The 25,744-nt window shown below is 54.3% G+C and overlaps 1 protein-coding gene across 1 annotated transcript in view; it reads right to left on the bottom strand.

Moving 5' to 3' along the window:
- Positions 1-3,267: 3,267 nt before the first annotated feature.
- The window catches only part of PAPPA2 (pappalysin 2), a 91,446-nt gene continuing 68,969 nt past the window's right edge, over positions 3,268-25,744 (bottom strand). The window contains exons 17-22 of the mRNA XM_082003105.1: positions 23,668-23,836; positions 22,824-22,956; positions 21,576-21,685; positions 18,861-18,932; positions 5,677-5,775; positions 3,268-3,680 (exon numbers count right to left, since the gene is read on the bottom strand). Of these exons, the coding sequence (XP_081859231.1) occupies positions 3,606-3,680; positions 5,677-5,775; positions 18,861-18,932; positions 21,576-21,685; positions 22,824-22,956; positions 23,668-23,836 (658 nt within the window). The 3' untranslated portion in view covers positions 3,268-3,605. The remainder of the gene's footprint in view (positions 3,681-5,676; positions 5,776-18,860; positions 18,933-21,575; positions 21,686-22,823; positions 22,957-23,667; positions 23,837-25,744) is intronic.

The raw sequence follows: 25,744 nt of genomic DNA, 5'->3' as shown, positions 1-25,744 counted from the left end.
ACACGCAGGGCTGTGGTCGCAGCAGGGTTGCTTCATCCAATGCTGCAAATCCCATTTTCCAGAGCCCCAGAAACACTGATTTGGCCAAGTGGGAAGAGCAGGGCAGCTGTGGGCACCTTCAAAGCAAAGCCCTAACCCAGGAGGGCCCTGTGGATGTCGCCCCTTGGTGACACGGGATGTTTGTAGGATTTGAGGAGGTCTGCGGGAGACAGTTCAGCTAGTACTGTGGCACCAGCTTGCCCCGGTCCCCATCAGGCTGTGTGCCAGCAGTGCACTGAAGTGACTGGAGATGCCTTGGGCTCACGGCTGTCCGATGGGGAGGCTGGAGCTGGCTGCAGGGCCACTCACTTTGGGCCGGGCTTTTTGGTGTTTCCCAGTCCGTATGTACAAAGCTTATCTAGCTGGTTGCTTAAAAAAAAAAAAAATCCCCAAATCTTTAAGCAACTCTTTTGATTGTCTTTGGTTTTAATTCTCTTGCCAGGAAAAGTGATCAGCGATGGACCAGTTTGTGGCATAACCAGCAGGAGACCATCTGCAAAAGCATCCTCGCGGCTGGTGGCACAGCGAAAGCTGCCTGGGTGGCAGCTTGGACAGGGAGGGCCTTGGAGGTGTGTGTGTATCCCCAACCCAACACCCAAAGGAGCTCTTCCACTGGGCTGGGACAGCGCTGGGAGAGTCCGTAGTTTGGGGCAGAGGAGGGCATGTGGGACCAAGGGTGCTGGGAGCTGCTGAACCACCTCCCTCCCCTGGCCTGACCCCCCTTTTGGGTGAAGCAAGGAGGCGAAAGAGGTGGCGGATGAGAAGATTATTTATTTTTCATAGATTTTTATAAAAAATAATTATCAAATACAAAAAAATAAAAATAGCAGCAGCCTCCGTTGTGAATAAAACCCTAAAGGGGACAAAAACCACTCAGTGTCGCTATAGAAGAACAATATTTCGGTACATAGAAGCTATCCGTTCATGAGAAGCACAAATGTCTATCAGCCAAGCCAGTGCCTCTGTCCCCCCTCCCCAGCTCCCCTGTCCGTGGGGCACGGTCCCTTCCCTGTACCCACTGGTGGGCAGGGACGAGCCACTGCTAAGACCAGGCTTTTCAGGCCAAAAGGGTAAAAAATTGGCATCTAAACACACAGGCACCCAGGTAACGCTGACACCAGGCGGGGAAGGGTTTGGCATGGCAAGATGCGGGGACTTGAAATTCTCGCTCTGCGTGTCATCCTCGTCCCATGTCCCCACCGGCTGGGGGCCGCCGTGCCCCCCTGCTCCCGTGCCGGGACCCCTGGATCTCCCCTTCCCTGCGCTGGTGGAGCTGGATGGGCTGCCCGAGCTGCACCTCCTGGGGACATTGGGGCTACAAGAGTCTCAAAGGGCGTTTTTTTGGTTTTTTTTTTTATTTCCTTGGGTTGTTTGAGGTTTTGGGGGTTTTTTTGATTGAAAAGTGGATCGCTGTCAAAAAATTGCAGCTGTCTGCCAAACTGACAGTGCATTTGGGTGAAAACCCCAGGGCGTTGTCACTTGTGCGGGTTGGGAACAGGAATGTCAGTGTGTGTCCCGGCTGCAAGAGGAGATGGGGCCCATCATGTGTCCCCCCCAGCATCCCTGCCTAGACCAGCGCAGGCAGGAGGTGACCCACCAAGGGGTAATGGGGACTCTTGGGATCAGGAAAGGGCTTGGAGAAGGACAAGGCATCTCCTGCCGGGACGTCCAGGCACCTCTGCCCCTACTCCTGTCCTCCAGCGAAACACAACTTTTGGAGATGTCTGACAAAAAACAGGCGGGGGAGCTGGTGGAAGCCGAAGGATGCCTGGAAAATCCCGGGCCTCTCCACACCGTGTCACCCTCTCTCCATCACTCCTGCACCGGACGAACCCTGGCTTGGCGCTTGCCTCCACCGGCACAGGCCGTGTGGCGAAGACGCAGCCGGGCAGCCTTGGGTCCTTTGGTCCCAGCCTGCAGCCGCACCCCGAGGCACCGGCGTCCGTGCTCCTACTCTGCGGTCCCTTCTCTGCTCTCCTCTTTCTATCCCTTTTCTCTGCCCCTTTGCAGCACAAAACCATCAGCGATAACCCCCCAGCCGGAGCCAGGCACCTTCCCTACCCGCTGCCTCTGTGGGGCTGGGTCCAGGCTGCCAAGCTGAGCTTCTGGGAGTCAGCTATGGGGGACGAAGTTTCTAGCTGGGAGGGCTAGAAGTGAACCTGAAGATTTTCACTTAGTGGCTACAGGAGCAAGAGACTCAGAGTCGGCAACTCAGCGTCCACCGTGAGGGGCTCGGCTGCAGAGACCGTAATAAGGAAAACCTCAGTGGGAAAAGATGATGCTCAGAGTCTCCTGACGGGTCATTTGGGTCCTGTCTCTCGTTGCGTTACAGGGTCTGGTCTCCTCCGAGACCTGCTGACAACACTGTTGAAGCTCATGTTTTGGAAAGGAGACACGGGGAAAGAAAAGAAGGACCACCTCATCGTCCTTCATTCAGAGCATTGCACAGCTACTCTGGGTTGCCCATGCCATCCCTCGCCTCGATGGGTGCGCAGTGGCCAGGGCGAGCGAGGCAGAGAGGGACCAGTGCGTGTCTTTGCTCCTACTGACCACGCAGCGGTCCCCACGGACGCGTAACCCTCCCCGGAGGGCTCCGAAATGACGAGTGACGGCGTCTACGGTGCCCTTCGGGGCAGCAGCGCTCGCCGCACCTGCCGTGCTTGCCGGGGTGATGCAAGGGCGCAGCACGCGCTTCTTCCTACCCTCAAAACCCTGACCCAGGACCCTACGCAGAGCAAGGCAAAGCACCGGCAAACCCTGAGGGCAAAACTCGGTGCCTGCGAGATGCCGCGAGCACCTTGAGGTCGCAGCCTCCGCGCCGCCCGCCTGGGGACCTCTCTCCCGGCGCGGCCCGGGGGTTTGGCGTCTCGCTCCGTCCTCCTTCCAGCTCCCTCTCGGCAAGGAAGAGGAAATTCCCTGTGCCTCCCGCCCCGCCTTGCGCTTTTCCCGATGGTTTGTACTTCACAGCAGCATGGGTGTGCGACAAAGGAGATCCTTTCTCAGCTTCATCAAGAGCAAAGAAAATATAATATATATTTTTATATATATTATATATATGTGTATATATATATATATATAAAATTAAGTTTAAATATTTGCAGAGAGATCACAACTACCTCGACCTTGCTAAAAGAAGCCTGTACAGCAGAGTGGGGTGAATAGTGACAAAATCCAGAGCAAAGACAGACACCCAGATGCCAGACCAGGACAAACGTCCGTGGCAGCACCTGGGCTCTCGGCGTGGAGCCCAGCCCAGCGTGTGGCCGAGGCGGTGCCGGACCCCCGGCTGAGCCCCTTGAGCGTGCACTGGGCCCCCGTGTCCCGGCTGGGTTCGGGAGAGAGCAGCGATGGGGAGGGGACCACCACGCGCCCGCCCTCCCGCGCCACAGCCGCTGGCTCCTTGGTGGCCTCGACCCATCCCTTCCGCGAGTGGCCGCCATCCCCCCTGCCCGGCTCTTCCTTACGCCTCCTGCCCCCTCGCACCCCGCCGTTCCCCAGCGGCCCCCGTCGCTGCCCCTTCGCTCCTCTGGCGCTCGCCTGACCGAGAGAGGCCCTTCGTGGTGCCGCTACTGGTTCTCCTCGGCCGCCGGGTCGCGGCACGTGCATTCGTCCTGGTCACAGTCGGCAGCAAACGGGATCACCTGGGGGGACCGAAGGGAGATGTAAGCCTCTGCTTTGAGATCCTTGGCTCCTGGCACCCCCATGTCCCTGCAAGCCCTTCTCCACCCCAGTCCGGACAGACAGACACCTTGGGTTGCGCCCTGACGTAGTTGGCATTGTGCAGACTGCCAGGCTCCACGCTCGCTGAGAAATGGGCTCGGACACAAGCTGCCCCCGGCTGAGTTTTATTCTTTGCATTTTCCTTTTTGTTAACTTGTGTTTCACATTTTGCAACCAAGGATCAGCTTGAGTCTTGTGCCCCAAATGTCAAGCCCTGGGGAGAAGTGTCCCATGGCGGGTGTGAGACATTTGGACTAGGGCTGGCAGCCGTCAGGTACCTCTAGATTTCAGTTTTACTTTGGCCTCTGTTAGAAAGCCCCTCCATGTCCATGTGTGAGCCCATGGACCTGTCCTTCAAGCTACTCCCGGCTCTTCCAGCCTCAGCCAAGCGTGACGGTAGCATAGCCTCATCTTCTGCACCTCTTGGAGGAACTTGACCAAGCTCCCAGCCGCAAAGGCTGGCCTCCACACTACCTGATGCAGAAGCCAGGGTAGACGCATACGGCTCTTGTTCATTATGGATTAAGAAAACGCAGGCAGGCCGGAGGCTGTGTGAGCAGGAATGGCCTTCAGTGGGGCAGGCAGTGGGTCTGTCTAGGGCCACCCACAAGCTGTGCTGCTTTAAGACATCCCATGCAGGTGGAGAGGCTCATTGCTCATTGCTTTCTCTACAACAACTGTATGTGGCTTCAGGAGGCTTATGTCACCTTAGCTGGTGGTGAGAGCAAGGTGGGAGGGCACCAGCGGAGCACTGGGCTCCTGGTTGACAGCTGCCCAGTCATGGGCCGTGGGAGCTGAGTTTCCTCCAGAGGTTTTATACACACCAGGCTCAGAGCCAGGAGTTTTTCTTACTGTGGAAGCATGTTTGATTTTTCACAGCCTGGGCCAGTGAGAGGCTGGAGTAGTTTTTTGGTGTTTAAACCCCATATTCCTGCTGTGCCTTAACAGAGACGTGCTAGCGGCTTGTGCTGCAGGAGATCTGGGACCTGTGGGGGATGCAAGCTGGGGCTGGGTCTCCTGAGAGCCGTGGGACTGAATCCCCCCACCTTCCACTGCAAACCTGTCCTTTACTTTGGCCGGAGATCTAAATGTCTCTGACCTCCTGAGAGCCATGCTTTGCTCCGGGATGTCATGACATCGCTGTGGAGGTTTCACTCATCACTTGGGTGTAAAGCCTTTTCTCTCCTATCTCCACTGGATCTTCCCAGGATTTTATTTTTCCTTTTTTCTGTGTGTGTATGCATGATGAAAGGAAAAATGATTCAAGCTCCACAACAAAGATGAGAAGATCCAAATTCACATATTTTTGCAGTGAGAAATTATCTCATGCCCTATGATTTGTTTTGCTGTTGGATATGCTTAGGAAGGATGGGCTGTGAGTACTGGATAGCAAGTTAGGTGGGAGGGGAGGTTGCAATGGGAGACAAAGAAGGGTCTGTGCAACCCCAACGCCAAGTTGCTCCCTCTACACTGTTCCTCCCTCCTTCCCTCCCCAGGAGAACTGGGAGGGAAAGACAGGCCATAGCAGATGCCGACGGACCATACCAAAAATCCCCTGAGATTGCCCAATTACACAACCAGGTAATTGTACACAAGGTGACTTCTGACTCACCGTGGCTAGCACTACATCCTATGGAAGTCATTGCTTTGGGACTCATTTCCCAAAATGAGAGGGAATCCCGTGAACCTCAGTGGGAGCTGGACTGAGCTTTCAGTCCCGCTGGCCCGAGTCCAAACCCCGCTGTTAATCGGTGGGATGATGTCTATCAGCTTCAGCTGGCTTTGGTTTAAAATCATGGGTTTGTTCTCCATTCGTGGGAGAATTGCACTGCAGGCTCGGTTCCCTGGCCAGCAAAGCCAAAGAGCAGTCACCACAATCCTAAATCCTGGCCAGCACCGCAGAAGATGCTCACTTACCTTTCTGGAGGACAGTGTGGAGGAGCAGCAGTCACCTCCATCATACTGGCAGTATGCCCGGTTGTTGATGGTGTCGCACCAGCCGTCTGCCTGGAAGGGCTAGGCAGAGAAACGAGTTTTGCTGAAAGGGTTATTCAAAAGCATGAGGTTGCTCCCAAAAGCAGAGATCCCAGGTCCTCAGCAAGGCCCCTGCACACCTCTGGTAAGAGCCAAGGCGTAGTTCCACCATATACAACCCGCTCTTCAAAGCCAAAGAGCACCAGAAGACTGGTGTCCCGGCTGATGTGTATGGAGTAGTGGGTGCTTGGAGGGCAGCAGCTGTAGCTCAAGGATCAGGGAATTGTGTCAGGAAGTGAGAAAGCAAATCCACATCACTAGAGAGGACCCCAGCCTGAATGCCACAAGTCCCCATTCCCACCTCACTCAGTGCTTCTCCACAGAGTCCATTGACACCCAACTAAGGTCAGCTCACCACCTCATCTGCTCATCCACCTTCTCACACCACTCTCAGGTGTCTCCACTGTAATCCAGCTCTCTGCATGTTCACAGCTGGGACAGGGCTCTGTAGGAAACTGAGACTCTTCTCTGCAACACCCCTCCTACCAAAGAGCTTGGCTCTGAAGTTGAGCTTGGTGACCTGGCTTGGGCAGCCAAGTACAGAGGGAAATAGAGCTGTTACAAGGATCGATAGAGCATCCCGCTAAAGGATCAATCTTGGGAAGGCAGGTGCTTTATCTCCCTTGGACAACAAGAAAGGTTCAGCAAGGTCAGGAGTCTCCCAGCAGTACTTGCACTCAAGCCAAGCCAAGCATTGGCAAGCACTAATTGCAAGGACTATGACTTTTCCAGAACATGCTTGCTCTGGCTGTCAGAGGATCATGTCCCCAGATTCCTCTAGACTCTCCACTGGAGGCTCTATCCCTGTCCACAGCACATGGCTCCACCAAACCTTGCCAGGCTGACTACAAGGCTAGTTATCTGGTGGCCAGCTGGGACAAACAGAAGTGATCTTCATTAAGCACTAGCTCTCTGCAGGCAAATCCAACTCTGGATTGAGCAGAGAGGGCACCAGCCTGCTGACAAGCAGAAATATCGGCAACATTGGCCATCTACCTCCTCATTTCTCTTCTTCACAGCCCAAATCTCACGCTCTGTAAGGAAATTGTATGGTGTGAGATTTTTGCATTGTGAAAATAACAGTGGCTCCTCTTTGCGTGGCACAGCCCCGTGCCCTTTGCTGCTCTCCTGCGAGTCACTGTCATGTCTGCCTGGACAACTGGGGATCTGCAGAGCTCAGCTTGCCTTGGTACAGCTCAGATAACTGCTCCATCACTAACAAGTTTTCCTTACTTTCAGCTCTAACATGGAAACAGAAAGCTATTGCAGCAGAATAGCTTTCTGTCCAGAAATGTTAAATGGTACAAGCAGCCATTCAGAAATCCATTTTAGTGTTGTTTAGTTACATGAGTCATCTGATCAGAGAAGAGAAACAAGCAACCGGGGCTGAGAAGAAGCCAACTAGGACTGAGAAGCAACGCTGTGCCACCAGTGCAACCAAACAACATGCATGTGAAGCACTTGCAATAAACTGTCAGGAATAATCTGCAGCTGAGGTTTATTTATCACAGATACACATCAGCACTGCCAAGCAACAACCAAATGTGCCAACAGAATGGAGAGGCCATTCATTAACCCAGCGATTAATAACGAAATGCTTCTCCTGCTCCAGACTCTGTGATGGTAGCTACCAGCCCAGCAATCATGGCCAACCTCCAGGAGGGCTGCTGTCATCAGAAAGGGCTCTCGGTGGAAACCTGGCCACCCCTTTGCTCATGGAAGCAGCCGACCTGTTTCACTGCAGCTGGTGGCTCCAAACAACAACTGACCTTCGGAAAATAGAAGGACCCAGCCTTTGATGGACACTGGCCCGTAGCACCCCTAAACTGAATGACAGCCAGCTGAAAAACGTCACTGCATTGCGATAGCCCTGCACCCACTGCGCCGAAGCCAACATGCAGGACTGGTGATAATGCTGATAGTTCATGTGAAAAATCCATGCCAAAACCAGGGAACCGGTGTGGCTTTTTGTTGTCGTGACTCACAAGGAACAGAAATGGGCTCAACACAGGCTAACATCACTTTAGGAAGTAGCAGCGGAGATGATGGCAAACCATCAAATCTGTGCTATCAGTATGACAGTCCCTGGGCCAAATCCAGGCAGCCACAGGGAGATTGCATTTGCCGGGAAGATCTCTCAGGAGAATTGAGTGCATCTTCCTGCAGCTGGGAAATTGAGGCACACCCAAGTTAGGTAGCTCACACAAAAACAAGAAGGGATTTGCTTCCCATCATTGCTGTCGCAAGCCACGTCCAGAGGAGACCAGGGTGCAATTTCACCAAGTCAAGAAGGATAACACTCCTCTTCCATTGAAAAACACCAGTGGGGCTGGCCAGTGCAGGGATGCAGGCAGGGGTCTGGCCAGGGCCACTGGCAGGGAAGAGCTCTTCTGGGTGTGATTTGCTTTTGCAGCCCTCCATGCGGTGGAGTTTTTCCTTGAGCTTTGCTCCATATGTCATGACTCACTGGCCAAACAACACCCGCCGCTTCGGTAGTTTCCATACAATTATGGGGAGGTTTGCCCATCCCGGCTGCACAGGTCTGAAATTATTTCCAGATCTTGTGTGCAAGGTGGGGGGAGGACAGAGACAGGGACAGGACGGGGAAGGAGAGGCTCTCAGATTCTCTCTACACCTATTAGGGCTAATTGCCCCCTCCTCTCAACCCGCCAGAGCCCGTACCCCACCCTAAACAAATACAGGCTCCTATGGCAACACTTGGTGGGGAAACTTAACAACTCATGCTCCAAATTGCATTGGAAAAACATATGAGGGGAAAATAAAAAATGACTAATTGGACTCGAGGCTCAAAAGAGGCAGGCACGGGGTTTGGGGACTGCTGTCCCTGCTCCTCACCCAGCACCCGGAGAACATGGTGAAGCCCGTTGCTTCGCCTTGGCAGGAATCTGCAGCTGGTTTCATCTTTGCAAGCAGAAAGAGCAAAGTACGGTGCTGGTGGGTCACCCTTGAGGGCACAAGCACCCTCGTACTTCCATCAGTCTCATTTTGGTTGTCCGAGAGGCATGGCAAGGGAGGACACGGGCAATGCGATGTACTAAGAATAGGTGACGTGAGAGAGGAAAACTCATACTTGAGCTGTGTGGCTCAACAGAAAGCAATGCCAGCAGTGGGAGAAGGGAGGTTTGCCCACACTGGTGACTCGCAGAAACACTCAACGTTGTTTTAAGATGCCAACAGGAAAAAAGAAAACACCAATGCCCAACCGTGCCTTGAGAAGGCAACGGATGTGATCCAGGGAAATGGCCAGCTGGGTTTCAGTCACCAGAATATGCATGCTCCAGAGCAGGGGAAAAAAGAGCTGCTTGAAACAGCTCGTATAAACTGGGAAAAAATGAATAAGGTAATTGCTGCAACCACTCCATGCCGCGTTAAGTGATAGGGAGCTGCTCAGCGAGGCAACGTGCCACCGAGGCAGCCAGGGAGCTGGGCTGTGTCAGCAAATCTCCCTGCTCGCACCATCCATCTTCCTTGTTTATTCAGACGGGAGCTTCAGCGGGGCATGTGTTAGCACGTGGAGGTGCAGCATCTGGCACCGCCGGGCCCGAGCCCTGCGCTGCCGGCATGAAAATAGTAACTGTGAATCAAGTGTTTGGCAATTTAAATAGGCTAAAAAACCCCCATGCTCTCAAAGCTGGGAATAGGCACGAATAAAAGAGAAAAAATTGAAGAGGGGGGGGAAGAGAGAGAAAAATATTACAGACAAAGAAGGGATGCGAGAAAGGACTGGTTGGATCCCGCCGCGTCCCAGGCAAAAGCATCTCGGAGGGCTCAGCCGTCGTTTGAGGCTGCCGGGAGGTGCCATGCAGGCAGCAGCGCCTGCGCACCATGTTTTTCCACTGTCCCTGCAGAGTCCTCGGGGCTGGAGTCCCGCCACTTTTCTTCAGATCCACCTTATATGTAGGTTGATTCACTGCGGAAGAGCGGGAAAGGGCGCAGCAGAGCGAAGGAAAGATGGAGCATGAAGAGTAAATCACAGATGCCATCGCTATCATACATATTTCGGTGCTGCGTCACGGGTGCTTGATGAACATTATTTCCCAGGAATGCAGGTTTTGCTCTGGTTGAGCAGACCTGAAGGGCCAGTAGCTTTTGGCAGTGACCCATTCCAGATACTTTGGAGGAAGGTGGAAAAAAAAGAAGAAAAAAAAAATTCAGCGTGCACCTGGCCAGTTGTGTAACCAAAGAGCTGAAAGGCTTTCCTGCACTGCTGCTGGGACGGAAAGTGCGTGCAATTTCCATCTGCCCATAGCCAGAGAAAGCCCAGGTCCCAGTTTTGGGGGATCAAGACAAGCCTTAATAAGCAAAAAGTTTCTGCCCAGCCTTCAGGAGGCCGCGCAGGTCCTGGGCTTTGTGACCATGCTGATCCCATCCAAGGAGGGTGCGTAGTTTGCTTTCATGCTGCTTCTGAGTCAGCACGGATTTTACTGTCCTTGCATCCTTCCCTTTGGACATCGGTATTTTGGGCATTGACCTCGGACCCTTTGCATGCTGAGATGACCACATGCAACCCTGCAGATAAGGAGGTGCAGGCGTCTTCATCCTTCTCAGCTCTAGCTTTGAAAACAGCGCCAGAGGAATGGGGGAACCATCATTTCAGCAGGAGAAAGAGACAGGGACCAGCCCTGGAAAAGCTGCCGTGCTGCCAGACCCACGCCTCACACATCAGCTCCACCGCTGTTAACTCTGCTTTTGTGACGGATGAGTCTGTAGTGATGGAAGATCAGCTGGAGGAGACAGGAGGGAGGTGGCACGGCAGGGGAGATAGAGCCAGGACCGGGTGATAAACCTCTGCCAGGGAAATGTCTCCCTTCACCACGCAGATGGTCTCCCACAAGGAACTGCCTTGCAAGGTCTTCACTTCCTCAAAGGCACCAGCATGTGCTCAGCACCAGAAGCGAGGAAGCAGCAGCGGCCAGGGCCAGGCTCCCACCCAGCATGGCTGGAAACCCCTGCCCGCTCGACAGCAGAGGGGTGTCAGCCCAAACCAGGGGACATCTACCTGGAGACCGCTGCGGTTTCGGGGTCTGACATGTGCAAGAGAAGCAGCGTCCCGGCCGCGAGCCGCTGCGCGTGGGGAGAAGGAAAGCACGAAGGGGCTGCAGCGGCCCTTGGCCAGGGGTAGGCGGAGGGCAGCTTCTCCCTGCCCCATCGCCTTTCCTTCCGTCCCACCTCAGCCACTAGCCAAGGTGTTTCAGAAACTCTGGGAGGTCCCTGGGAGGAATTGAAAAGTACCCAAAGCCTTCTTAAAAGTCTGGTTCACTTAAAGCCCCTATGCATCCACCATCCCAGCTTAGGTCCCTGGAAATTCCCCCTCCCACACCTCTCCGCATCCCTCCGACATTGCTCCAAACCACCGTTTCCCTACAGAAAACTCAGGCTGGTGTCAGTCCCTTCAGCCGCAGACGTGGCAGGAGGTAGTTAAAGCCATGCTACAGCACGGTGTCCCCAGGACACGTCCCTTGCCTCGCACACGCGCGCTCACACTGGCCAGGCAGACAGCCCGGCCATTCTTGGCTCTCCCTGCTTGCCCAGGGAAGTTGACTGGGAATGCAGACTGTGGGAGGAAACGACAATGTTCATTGTTTGGATTAAATATTTTTCTTGGCCCTCTCCCTGTTGCAGTGTGTGTCTCCTATTTTATTTTTTTTTTCTCCCCTCAACACCCCAAGCACATTCACTTTCCCTCTCTCGTTCCTGAGGCTCTCCGGCACGCAAGGAGGAAATCGGCTCTGAAAAACACTAAGAGGGACGGAGAGGGAACGGGGCTGGCTTCTGCTCAAAAAAGCTTTTTGGGATGCCTCGCTGCCCTGAGCCACTCCAAGCAGCGAGCAAGCGCTACCTGGTCCATCGCAGCGAGGGAGGCAGGGCCAGCACCCTGCAGAGGAAGAGACCTCTAGAAATTTGGCCAGAGGCCCCTGGTGCCAAGTGGCCTGAAGAAAAGAGAAACAAATTCCTACAAACCCAGCGCTTCATCCACCATTTTTGTGTTTCCCAAGTTTGTGTCCCCTGCGCCATCCCTCCACTCCTTTTGAACCATGGCAGCTGTCCCCTGGAGCCACATGCCTGCAGGATAGCTTGCTTGGAGACATCGTGGACCTGCCCCATCACCACAGACACAGCCGGAAAGCAAAATGGAGAAATGCCAAAAGGGCTTTTGTCACATCTCGGGTCTTCAGGAACACCTGCTCCAGTCCCAACATCCTTCTCCCCAGGGCTCACTAAGAAAACAGAGGCTTGTTGCTTGAGAAAGTACTCCATAAGCTGAAAGGAATGCTTCAAGGAAGAGGTGACGGGCTGGAAGGCGGCATCCTGCCATCTGGTTTCAGCATATGTGCCATCACTTGTCCTGCCATGCCCAAGGCAAGCAACAGCCCAGCTCCCAGCAGTCTTGGTGTGCAGCTTGAGGTGCTCTTCAGGACAAAGGGGGTCCCCTGGACATGGGTTGCCTGCAAACATCTGGGCCCTGTTTGAATCAGTCTGGATTGAGTTTAGACAGGATCAGTGTCTGAAGGGGGATGGAGAGCGCAGAGGTTAGATTGATGCTCGGTCTCCAGCCTGAATGCAGCTGTTGATGGCCATACTGGTCCTTGCCTTCACGGTGTCTGACAGTGCTTCCGTGTCCCAGGCCAGGATTTGGTTTAGACACCCTTCTGCTGCAGAAGCGAGTATGTGGCACTTTGGGCTACATATGGGGATGGATTCCTTCTCCCCTGTCCTGCTCTGTGCCTTGCTCCACGGGGACCCCATGTCCCAGCAGACGGTGATCTGGAAAGGGCTTTGCACAGTCCACGGGGACAAGAGTAAAGAAAGGGATGGAAAGCTGGTGCAGATGAACACCACATCAGAGCAGGTCTTTGCTTCCAGAAAAACATCTCTGTCCGTCGCCTATTCACAGTGGGATCCTTCGCCTCATCCTTTTTATGCCCTGAGCTCGGTGCTACAGGAGACAAAAACCAGAAGCAAAGGGGAGCATGGGAAAATGCCGTGTGTCGATGGTTCTCCTGGCAAGCATGGTGGCTCCCAGAGATGGGTCCCCAGCCCTCACCATTCCCATGGCTGCTGCTGCACATGCTCGAGAAGCCAGGACGTCCCATGCCACGAGCACCAGCCCACGATCCTGCCCTCACCACTCGCCTGCTGCCATGGACTAGATCTCCTGCCAAGCCGCTTGTGCAAAATACGTTGCAGGATAGAACGGGTTATGGAAAACAAGCCCTGAAAACCACAAGGGCCTCCTGACCCACTTGTATCTGGTTTCTGCCAAGTTCTTGTTACAGATCTTAAACAGAAAGAAAAACAATGTACGAGGGGTGAAGGAGCTGAAGGGGAATGAATATTCGTGTTGGAAGAGCAGTTGGCTGGGCTACGCGTGGGGATGTTTGTTTATTATCAGAAGCGACTCACTGATTTTTATTTCAGCGGGTACTTTCAGTGGCTTTCCACTCCCGCTGTCTGTGTCACCGGCTGCACGGCTGCGACCGCCGGGAGAGGGGAAAGCGGGATGTGGACAGGGATGGAGGGATGGCACCTGAGCTGGAAAGGGAAGAGAAGTCGTCACAGGTCAGGGCGTCCCACGTGCGTTTTGTTTCCCTCTGCTTTGCCTCTTAAGAAAATGAGATTCCTATAATCACGCTCTACATGTGTGCAGGGGACAGAGATCTTCTTGCAGTTTAGGAAAAGCATGCCTCAGCTGAGATTTTTGGAAGAGGAATAGATTTCTTTAGGCTTATCCCCTGGAAGGCTATATCCCATGCTAAGCAGCCCGTGCTGCTCATGCCAAGAGCAGCATAAAAATGGACCCAGTAGGTACACAGAGAGCTCCCCATCTTGCCTTCCCCCTCCCCAGCATGAAGGGCTTTGCCTTCATCTGTTAGGGGCCACGTCTGATCCAGAAGTGACCACTACCTGCAGTCCATGCTCCTCATACTCCCCCACAACCTGCGCATGCTGCATGGTGGAAGGTATAGCCCTTCCCGGTCCTTTTGGTATCTCTTTGTTGCTCTGATGTCCACTAATAATTTGTTTAATCCCTTTTTTGACTTAAAGCTACTGCTCACCCCTGGACCCCCAGGTGGCAGTCAGTCTCAGAGTCCAGAGCTCACTGTGTTGCTCTAGAGAGTCTCCTTGGAGAAGCTGGGGTGCCTGTAGTCCTCATTGTCTTAACCCCCAGGATCTCTTTCTTGAAGCAGAGCATCCCACCAGCATCATGTTTCTGCCTGGTTTCCTGCACTGAGCTTTGCCATGGTACAAAATCAGAGCCCGCCAGGTCTGGGAGGAGGGACAATCGGTGGGCCCCAGCCCCATGGATGCTGAGGAGCTGAGGCAGCTGCAGCACTTTGCCCAGGGAACGAGTCGCACTCCGTGTCCCGTCACATTAAAGCACAGCGGGACCCTGATTTTAGATGAGCCTTCCCGCTGTCCCTGTTGCATATGCCTTCACAGGGGTTAATTCTGGCTGACAAATGCTGGACACAAGCCACAGACGTGCGGAGTGAGGATTTTGTGCATGCTGGTGGGAAGAGCCAAGAATCCATCAGGGTCCTTGGCTACCTGTTGGATCGTGAGACTCGAGAACAACTTGCAACCACAAACACGCTTCAATCCCTATCTCATCATTTCCATTGTAATACCTCAGGAAAACCACAAAACAGGGAACGGATTAGTGTTTTACGATCGTGATAACATGACCAGCAGCACACGCAAGGGCAGCAAGACCTTGTCATCATGGGGGGAAGACCTGAGAAATTCCCAGCAGCTCATGCTCACAACAGCTTTCTGGTATGGCCCCTCTTCACCCCGGGCGTGAGGCAGAGACCTCATGCCAAAGTCTCTGCGTGTTCCTCAAGCATGTGGGCAGGGCTGCTCAGAGCAAACACAGCAAAGCCAGGCTCAACCAGAGAAGGCACCGAGTCACATCAGGAAGGAATTGCTACCCCATGAGGCAAACCACAGCTGTAGTAGCTCTTGTCCAGCTCTAACCATACCAGTATGAAGCTCTGCGCCCACCGGTGGTCTGTCCAAACCATGCTGCCTTAAATACCTTACAATTAACCCTTTGCTACCCGCATGCAATAGTGAAACAGAGCTGGAGATGGGGGTGACGCCAGCGCGTTGCACAACATATCATCTTTTCACAATGTGAAAAGAGAGGAGCCCTGTAGTGGGAGATAGAGGGGTGCAGAGCTGGTGAGTTGCATGGACTAGGAGATGCTCCGTAGCAGCCAGCGTTGGCCACACTAATGCACGGGCTGTTTTGGACCATAGCAGGAATAGCCCGAGGGAGCAGCCTAGATCACATGCTCCTCTGAAGTCAGCAGCCTGTCTTGTTCTTGGGCATGGGAGGAGCGGGGCTGTGAGCTGGTCACCTCTGGAGGGCTTGGGAGAACCTGTCCCAGATGCTGCAAGCACCTCCCGCCCCAGCAGCCAAGCACACCGCTAGGACCACGACCGCCTCCTCCCAAACCACAGTGCGGAGGAGGGGTTTCTCTCCTCCTCCACTCCCCTCTCCACCCAGCCCCAAGCCCCCTTCTCTCCCCCTCTGGTGCTGCCATCTGTTTTTCTACTGATGGCAGAGGATGAGATGTTCCGCTGGCCCTTGAGAAGCGAAGTGCGCTCGGCGCTAACTCGTATTCCTGACGGGCTCCTGGAAGGATTTGCATCCCTCCCTCCCTCGCCCGCTGAACTACGTGCCTCCCTGCTCTGGGGATGGGGAACTTGGCAAGGCGCAGCAGGAGACCGGGAGGCAGATGGATGACCAGATTAATGGAAAGAGAAGGGAGGTGGGGAGAGGAGCGAGAGGGATGAGCAGGCAGGCTGATCCGCCGCCAGCATACAATAGATGAGCGAGAATCCCTCTAACGCCATTGCGCGGTGACCTGAACTTTCCAATGCAAGGCCGGGCTCCAGCTAGGGCGGTTGAGGGTTGGCTACTGCTGCCGTGCCCCAGCCTGAAATGACTCTACGGTGAGAGACGGTACGAGCAGCCAGGTGGCCTGGATTTCTCTTACATAGGGTTGTTCCCCTCACTGAAGTGTCCAGATGAGAAAGCTTCCTCATCCAACACGTACTTTGTAGTCAATGGAGAGACGACGACATCTCCAAGGGGTGACTCGGACCTGAGGTGACCTGGACAGTCCACTGGGACAGCTCACTGCCCAGTGGAGAGCAGAGGCTGGGCTCCTAAAGGAGGTGTCTCCAGTGACTATGAAATGAGGAGGAACCTGGAACTAACATGTCCTACGGACATGCCAAGTCAAACTGAACCATGTCAGACTCAGCAGGGGCTACATTCTGCAGGGGTAGAACATTTTTCATACAGGTACGTGAAGGGGAGAACAAGTAAGGGGGGGGGCACCACACAGCAAGGCAAGATTACAGGTTATATTCCATCTCTACTCTGCTCTAGCTGTTTCTGGTGTCCCCACATCCCACAAGAGATTGGGTCCCAAGTGAAATGGCCTCCAAGAACTGCAGTGCTTTTGGTCGCAAGGATGGAGGCAGAAGAATAGTAGGAGTGAGGGTGGAAACAAGTACAGATGAGGTAGAACAACATTCAGGGCATTTTCTGTGGTCAAACGGGGGGATGGCTCCCTTCTTCCCAGTGCTGAGCAGAAGCTCCCAGAGCAATGCTTTGAATGAGATGCTTTTGGTAAGAGTTACTCTTTATGGCAAGACAATGACTACTACAAAACATGTGAAAAAGAGTGTTATCTAGGAAGACTTAACTTATCAGTCCAACCTTAATAACCTGCAGCATTGTAGAATAAAACCCAATGAAAAGAATAATCAAAGACATAGACATGAGAAGTGAGGAGGAGGAAAACAGGGAGGAGGGAGCTGTGAGCTGTTTCAAAAAAGAGAGCATCAGGGTGAAAGAAACAATCTGAGGATGAATCTTCATTAGTATTACAGTGAGTGACTGTGACCTTAAAACTAGGCCTGCATTGATGAAATTGCTAACGAGGAAGAAGGCATTGTTCCACAGAGCAGGAGCAGGATCTCTCACAAATAGTCAGATGACCCAAAGGACTAGAGGAAGAAACAGGGTGACATTCACTTGTATAAAACTGAAGGGCAAGCTCTTGTACTGATGATAAAACATCTGCTGTTAGCTTGGAGCTCATCAGTTGGAAACAAAGGAGGTAGAGAAAGATCTGGGTGTACTTGCTGACCTCAGGGTATCTCTGCCAGACTGATGCAACTGCAGAAATCACAGATACAGTCCCGTGTCCTATCAAAAGAGACATTTCCAGCACAAGGAAGCTTTGTGCAAGGCTTTGGTGAAGAATGGAAGAATGTGTACTGCTTGGTCATTTCTGATGGAAAGTTAACTGAAAGCAGAAAAGGCATAGAGAAGTCTACAAGGGTGATGAAGAGCATGGACTCTCCATCTTCTGGTAGGACACTACAAGATTTTGGCTTGCCTAACATCCTATGTGCTAAGGCTGCTGTCTAGGATTGCTTTCTAAGAGTAAATGGGGATGACAAGCATCCAGAAACAGAAAGAGGTCATGTTGGTGGTGACCGTGTTTGGGTGGCTAATGAGAAGACAGTGACTGTTACCATGAGATACTGGATTTCAGTTAGTTGGTTCCTATTTCTCTCTCTCTCTCTCTCTCTCTCACACACGTGCAAACAAGCTGGCGTTTTTTATCATTCCCTACGGGACAACGAAGACACAGACCTAAGGTGAGGTGCAGGAACCAGCGAGGAGGAAAGGCTGCAGTGGGTCTGGTGTACCTGAGCCTAAGGGAGCATCCTTATTCTTGTGTCAGCTTTCTCTCATCTGAGCTGTACAGGAAGAGGAGAAGGACCACTTCATACCCCATCTGTTTCTTTTTTGGAAGGACCAACTCCCAGAGAGCACAAGGAGTCTTTCTCCCTTGCTAGCAGGAGAACCACAGAGAGGCTCACCACAACCATCTGGACTACTTTTCCACTGCCCATCCTATTTCAAATACATTGCCCCAGAGCTCAGCTAAAAGATGTGATTTCGAAAGACCTAGAGCTCCCAAAACGCTGGAGAATCCACCACTAAGCTCTGGTACTCAACCATCAAACACCTCGTAGCACACAGCCCCTCATTCCTCTACACTTGCAGCCCATGTCTTACAGTAGAGACGCGCAACACAGCCATTGAGTTTGGGAAACAACCGGTGCACCTTCTGCTGACCATAACATTTCCTTCCCAGGGACGTGCCCCCTGCAACATCGCCCTTTCTCCCACCAGCTGACAAAGAGCTGAGCTGGGCAGAATCAGTGAGCAAAAGCATTCAATTTGCATTGAAATGAGCACATAGAAAAAAAAATAAATCTGCAAACCCCAAAGCTATTTTTGGTGTGCAAACTTAATTTACATTTTCCTTTTTGGTAAAGATCCCAACTTTTCAGCATACAACATTCCAAAATAACCCCCTCCCCTCTTCCTTTTATCCTCAATCATAATAAAAACTAGCGCTTTACAAAAACTGCCTATTTTTAATTACCTTTGCAAACTGACTCCAGGCTGCCTATGATTTTCTCCTGCCTGATCATTATTCAAAGCGAAATGAGCGGCTAACCGATTTCTGCAAGGAATTCTTTGTCTGCAGATTCTTCAGAAGCGGTTTGTTTTGCATGTACGAGGCTGGAAATCCTCGTTGTTTTGGTTGGACGCGCGAGTCATGCAGGGCTTTTCTGGATCCGCGTTACTCTAGAACTGCGGTTCCGGTTAAGGAAATATTCAGGCTTGGAGTCAGCGTGGGCTTTTTGGGGATACCCCTTGCCAGTGAAATCCTTTTGCTAGAACATTCTTCCCGGGCTGGCCAAGAAGCAGGCAAGGAAGGAAATGGGTTATTCTGCAGCTCTTGTTCCGCAGCGTCGCCCTGGCTGCGGGGGACCGTACCCGAGGGCGCTTGCTGCGGTCTCTCTGCTCGGCCGGCAAAGCCCTGGCCCAGCTCAGAGAAAACACAAAGTCCAAGCTCCAGCTTTGTGCCGGAGCGAGTCTTCCTCGCCAGGAGCTCTTCTGCAAGGAGCGGGCGGCTCGTGCTGGGGGCAGAGGGGCTTACCTCGCACGACTGGATGCAGTGGATGGCGGAGGGGTCCGGGTACCACCGCAGCCGGCCCGTGCACACAATATGCTGAGGAGGGAAGAGGAACAGAGCCGTTAGGTGAGGCGGCAGAGCGAGGGCAACAACCGCCAGCACACTCGGGAGGCCAAGGCTCTCCCACAACACTGTGGTGCAGAACGGCTGTGGCACCCCCAGGACCCTCCCTGCACCTCCGCCCAGTGGAGACCCTTTGAAGCCCATCAAATCCAAGGCAGCTGCACCTGGTTCACCCACAAACCAGGGTTCAAGGAACAGCTAGACAGACACATGTGTCGCTATACGTAGATGTATATGGATACTTAACTGGGAGAGGACAAAGGGAGATGGCAGGGACCATCAGAGAAGTGGGTTTGGGTGGCAGCGCCACCTCACCGTAGCTGACTCGGCCACAGGCTGCTGCTGGGAGGAAGCCACCCGGGGCCACGAGAGGCTGGAATCCGCCACCACCTCTCAGTGTGATGCCAGATTCACCAGCTTCTCGCTGGTATGGGATGGCTCAGCAGGTCATCACTCAGTGCCTGCATTGATGCACTCATTGACCCCTGCTCAGGATCCGATGACCAGGTCCTGGGAGGACTCACCTCCCCGGACCTGGCCCGAAGCAGATACACCAGACTCACGTTCGCTCACGGGGCTGAGGTTATCGCTGTTATTTACGAGGCACGAGCTCAGCTGTTGCAGCCAGATGGACACAGGAACGCGATGCGAAGGGCTCGGTTTCATTGCGCTGGAACGCGCCGTCCCGCTCATTCAGCGGGGGTTTGTGGGGAGCGCTCGTGATTACACAGGGGGAAGAAAAGCCCCACCACACATGCAATTTCCTCCTTGTAAAGCTTAGGCAGACTTTGAAATCTGAGGCCCCATAAAACGAGGGCTGGCCTGCGAAAGCGTCCTAGGATGCCCTTCCCAGCGCCGGAGTCACTCAGAGGGGCACGCGTGTTTTCTCCTGGCCTCCCGTTTGAAACGCGGGGCGGCAGGCAGCCCGGCTCCACCATCGCCGGCCGGCATGGCGGCTCTGCCCACGCAGACCTGCTGCCGGTCCTTCAGCTGCATCTTCGGTCAAGACCGTGACGGGGCTGGGGCAGGGCGAGGTCCTGGCTGTCCTCAGGTGGCATGGAGGGAGCCGCTGTCGGATGGGGCAGAGCGTGGGGGTGCTGGCTGAGCTAGCCCATCACTAGCCCACTGCTCAGCCTGGGGGATGTTTGCACCCTAACCCCACCGGGGTGTTTCCTATGTGGTCGTTGTGCAACTTGAATGGCATTTTAGTGCACTCATGTTAACGTGCTCGTGTTCCAAGGCTGGGAAATAAGGGGCAGAGCGACAAACCTGCTGGGCTGTGGGATGCAATGAATCAGAGCTGAAAGCAAAAGGGGACCGAGTCCTCCCCAGTGGCCTCTGCAGCTCCCTGGGTGGTTCGCCCCATCCTCTCCATCCCCTGGGAACGGGGAGCTGTTGGAGGATCCCAGGAGCAAAGCGGGGAGCAGAGGCAGGAGCTGGGTCCGAGAGGAAAACAAGACAGTCCAGGGCGAGAGCTCCTGGCACGGGGGAGCGCTGCTTCTTAAAATAACACCTCCCCTCCCTCCTCCTCTCTGCAAAATGCCTCTTTCATGAGAGCCCGCAGCAGCGGCAAAAGGGAAGCCGAATGCCACTGCCTCGACGGGCCAAGCCCTCCAAGGCGAGGACTCCTTCCAAGGCTCGTGCTTAACCATCCCACATGCCCCGGGCGTCCTCACCCCCCGGCAGCAATCCGTCACGGGTCTGATTCAAGGCGACGTACAGTAGTATCCACAGGCATGATGCTGGGCCTCCTGCGGCTTCCCAGGAGGAGGGGAAAGCATTTGGATGGGAACGCTGGCTCCTGGGAAGATTGTTTGCCTTTGTTCCACCTCCTTCCTTATGCATCTCGTTTTTATTTTAAGAAATATTACCCTGGTGGAGCTGTTTTTTGGGAAAGTCGTGCCACGAGGATCCAAACTATTTAAGCTATTTGAGCTGTTTTGCCTACAAAATGAGTAAGAGATGGGGAGGGAAAGGCTCCCCCATTCCAGCAGTAAAGGCAACCGGCTGACCAGCGGGTCCTGGCAGCCGGAGACACCTTCCAGCCTCCTCCCGGGCAGGGAGATGCCTGCCTGGGGTTGCAACTCTGCTGCCAGGTAATCGGGGACCTGGGCTCGCACTGCGCCCAGTGCCAGCGGCGGCTTTTGCGCTCTCAGTATGCTGGCTGACAACCACTGCAACTTAACAGGTTTAGGGCATGTCCTGAAAACAAAAAAACCCCAGTGGGATTTCTGCATTTAAACTTCATTTGTTGCGGTATCCTGCAAGTCCTTGAAAGCTGGCTTGGGAGCCGGTAGCTTATGCTGAGCTTTGGACACTGTGCAGTGGCATCCGCAGGGGAGGGAGGAGGAGGAGGAGGAGGAAGCAGTGGGAGGAAGGAGGACCTCGGCACTGGAACCTGGTTATGGGGAGCAGCAGGTACCTCCCACAGCATGCGGTCCGGGCAGCCCTTGGATGGGGCCAGCCAGCCCAGAACGCACTTACGCTGCTTGTCTTACCCTTCTTTCACCCAAGGCAGAGAGGTTTTTGCTAAAAAACACCAGATAGGGAGGAGAAAGACTCCTCTCCGTGCTGCCAGTGAAGCCCCTGCTAGAGGAATGCCACCTCCCTGTTTACCTGGACCCTGGTGGGCTGCAGACGGTGATCCATAGTCTCAGCAGTTACATTTTCGGGCAGTATGACGGGGTCACTGGGGGGTACGATACAGGAAGGTAAGCACACAGCACCTGCGGGAGGAGAGACAGCCTAGAGGACATCCAGCAGGAGCCAGGCGATGACGTTTTACAGGAGGGCACCAGAGCCACCAGGCTCTTCACTAAGGGTAGAGACGTACCTAGAGGAGACCCTTTTCCTCCCAACTTGGGATGACAATTCCTTCCCCAAATCCTGAATTGTGCAAGAGCCTACAGGAGTTGTGGCCAATTCTCTTCTCCCAGATGAGAGGAAAATTGAACACGCCCTGAGAGACAGATTCAAGCCCGATAGTGGGACATGGGGTCCAGCATGAAAATCAGTCTGGCCTGGATGCTACGAGATGTTTGTTGACATGTTAGGAAGCATCTTTCATAGTTTTTCTACCACGCTGAATTCCTGCTACCTTCTTATGACCCAGGAAGAAAAAAAAGCTACAAAAACCACCTCAGAAAAGCAGGTGAGGGCTGGCATCCACTGCAGCCTCACATCAGGTCTGCCCAAAGCTTAACCTTAGCAGGCCCTGCCCTTAGACTCTCCTCAGCCTGATTTGATCAGACCCAGATACCCGGTGGGTTTGCTTCGGAGCGGTGCGGGCTTTGCTCAAGCGTCCTGTCCAGCAAGACGCCAGATGAGAGGTAATGACTGTGACAGAGTATTGCAGCTTCTGCTGAAAGCAGAAAGCAACCGAATGCTGGAGAAAGAAATGGATGATGTGGTCCCTCGTCTGGTGAAAGCGCCTTGTTACACGCGATTGTCACTGCAGCTTTTATCTAGGACCTGCCACGTTAACTCTGCAAACTTCATCAGTGGTAACAAGTGGAGAGACCTCGGGGCAGGGGGGAGGAGTGGGGGGCTAGAGATTAAGAATATTACTGCAAAGGGCTGGGTTTGCCCTAGAGACAACTCCCTGCTCCTTCTGAAAAACGAGATACTTATACTGGAGCCAGCTTTAGCTTTGACTCTTGCCCATGAGTACAACAAGGGCATGCACAAGGCTAAAGCCACCCTGGCTCTGTGTTTAGAAAGAGGATGGAAGAGAAAACAAGATTTTTTTTTTTTCATAGATTTAGTGAGGATTGGTACAAGAAGAGTCATCGTGACCTTCAGCTCTCTAAGAGGGCTGAGTCAATGTAAGGTTTGATTTTCTGTTTAGCTGCTGTCTACCCTCACCTATGCCATGCCCCTGCTCGCACTTGTACTCCACAAAATTCAGCTCCGGGGGCGGCGGGCAAGTGCCCCGTAAGCTCTCGCACAGTTTGAACTCCTCTGTCCATAAGCCGTCCTTGGTGCAGATGATGGGAACCTGCAAAGCAGAGGGAGAGCAGCCAACATTACCACCGGCAGCGCTCACCTTGTCCAGCTCTGCAGGCGGCGAAACGCAAGGACCCCCCTCCTGCCAGGGAGGTCTGGAGGGAAGTTCTCCGTAGCAGCTGGGTTGCAGCCTGTACGTGCTTTGCACTTCTGACCAGAAAGAAAATTGTTTTCCAGCTGCTGCCGGACCCCGCCAGTGGAAGCGGTCCGCACTGCTTTCGACGAGACCCTTCCAGCAGGTCTGACGTGAAACCTGGGTGGCAGAGCCCAGCAGGCAGCAGCCTCCATCCCCAGGCAAGCCCCTTGGTTAGCAAGCCTGCTGCAGCAAGGTCGCCCAGCATTCCCGGCAAATGCATTTGCAACAGCTCCCAAAACCCACTGGAACCTTTCTACTTTTGATTTCCAACCTTTTTCACTCCAGACAAGCAGGCTTGCTTAGGGCCACTGCTTTTTGGAAGGGTCACCGAGGAGCAGGAGAGCATCCCCAGGCAGTGGTGGACCCTGTGCTGTAGGTGGTATCCAGCAAGACGACCTTTGGGTTTGCAGGGCAACGGGTGTTTGGTGGTACCAGGACATTTAGCTCTGGGGATGGCTGAGCTGCTGCAGGGTCCTTCTGCGCAGCAGCGCACAGAGGTCCTGCTGCTTTCAGGTGCTCCAAAGCACAATGTTTGGCTGATCTCCGCCTCCCCGCCAGGTCACTCACCCGTCGTCCCTGTGGCTCGCAGGTGAGGACACACTGGCTGTCCAGCTGGAAGCCCTGGGTGCAGTTGTACATGCCCTCGAAGACGGGAGGCGGGGGCTCGCACACCACAGGGACGCAGTGCCCCTCTTCCCACTGCCCGCTCTCCAGGCACTGGACCTTCAGGAACTTCCTGGGGAAACACAGACACCAGGCTAGGCTGCAGCCCCCCAGTACCCCCCACCTCAGCCATACCGAGCATCCCACAAAGGCAGGAGCAGCTTGGAGATGTCTCTTCTGGAACGCAACCAAGTCCCATGTTCGGGGCTTTCCCACACCGTCCCACCCCTCGCCACCGGCAGGTCCTCCTGGAGGGGTCAGCCCACACTCAGCCAGGACCCTTCCTTCCCCTTGCTGGGGGGATCTCACCGATCTAGGAGCACTGGCCACTTTCTCCTGGCACTCACCGCCCCATTCCTTCCTCCCTCTCCTGGTGCCCCCTAAACCATTCCTCTCTGCCCCGCGGGTCCTAGGTTGCTTTGTCCCACTGCCAGTAGCTACACGCTTTGCTGGATGGAGGGAGCCTCCACCAGTAAATCCTGCTGGCCTGTGCCCAGCTACTCCCGCGGCTCCTCTTTGTACTCCAGCCAGATCTGTCAAGCCCATTCTCGCCGAGGGGCTTGTCATACCGCAGCAGACCAATACCGTCCTGTGCTGCTAAAACAGCCCAGGCGCAAACTACTTGCCAAAAAAAGATGAAAAATAAAGGGAAGAAAAAGTCCAGGAGCGGAGGCCACCCGCTTTTCGGTCTCCTGTCTTTGGCAGCGACGGAGACTCCACGACTTCTACACAGAGGCATCAAAACCCCACGCGGCATGGGGCTAGCTGGGGGCTGCTCTGCCAGAAGAGGACGTGTCACCGCAGCCCCAGCCTTTAATGCACAGGTTTTGAAGTGCTGATTGCTCCCTCCTTAATGAGGCTTCTCCCCACCACCACCCTGCTCCGGCTGCTTGCCCCTGCCCTCGCTCACCGCCAGTGCCGGCAGCCCGGGCTCCAGGTGCCATGCCACGGCCTTTACAGCATGCCATGGGTACGCAGAGAGGGGTTTAACTGGGCTAGAGAAAATCTGGGGGGTGAAAGGGACTCAATTGCCCCTTGTTCTGAGCTGCGGCAGGCGTGGGGCCACCCCAAAATCAGCGCAGGGTCACGCAGCCTGGAGCAGTGAGGGGACCCCACCTGCACCCCACCAGCCGGAGCTGGTGTCCATCCCCGTTACATTTCTGCTAGGAACTCCTGGATGGGAAATTTGAGAGCTTTTTGAAACATTCTCATCTTTTTTTAAATATGTGCAGCTCTTAGAGATTCCCCTGCTCCCTTCTGATGGGGGGGACCTGTTTTACCTGGAGGCTTTATAAGGGCGTTCCTGCTGTGGCGAATGCAGGCAAGATGGCGGCAGCGGGGGCTGGAACACGGCAGAGCTCTGCGCAATACCTTCCCCCCGGACCATGGCAGGAGGGGGTGCCGGCGCGTGGTGCTGCCACGTCACCCCGAGAGCAGGAGCCTTGAATCGACCGAAGGGAACCGCAACTACATACGATTTTGGGAGGGTGGTGAGGAGGAGCAATTCTGGATCCCATTGCGGGCACCATCCCGTTCAGCCCACCTCTAATTTAACTTTCTTGGCTGCTCGCCCTTTCCCCGGGGATGACGGTCACCGCCTTTCCAAGATGTCCCCACCAGACCTTGCCTCCTCCCGTGCCCGTTTGAACGCTTTGCTTCGCCCACCTCTAATGGCGCACCAAGGCAGATGCCGAGGCACTGATCCGTGTTGAACATCCAGGTCCTCAGGCACCATTTTCCCCATCTTGGATTGCCGGGCCCGCAGGGCGTGATCCGGCTCTACGACTTGCAAGGGGTACATCATGGTGGGGGTTAAGCTGATGGCGTTATGGCCGTAGGAACAAACCGGCGGCGCAAAGCCTCACGGCGACAGCGAGGTCTTGGGCAATGAGCAAACTCCTTTACAAACCAGCTACATGCTACTTCTCACAGCCCCATCATCTTCACCGGGGCTTCTTGTCTTGATGTGGTGCCGGAGTGG

This window comes from Phaethon aethereus (assembly GCF_964289735.1).
Source record: "Phaethon aethereus genome assembly, chromosome: 8".
Classification (NCBI taxonomy): domain Eukaryota; kingdom Metazoa; phylum Chordata; class Aves; order Phaethontiformes; family Phaethontidae; genus Phaethon; species Phaethon aethereus.
The sequence above is the reverse complement of the archived record's forward strand: the minus strand, read 5'-3'. Positions and strand labels throughout refer to the sequence as shown.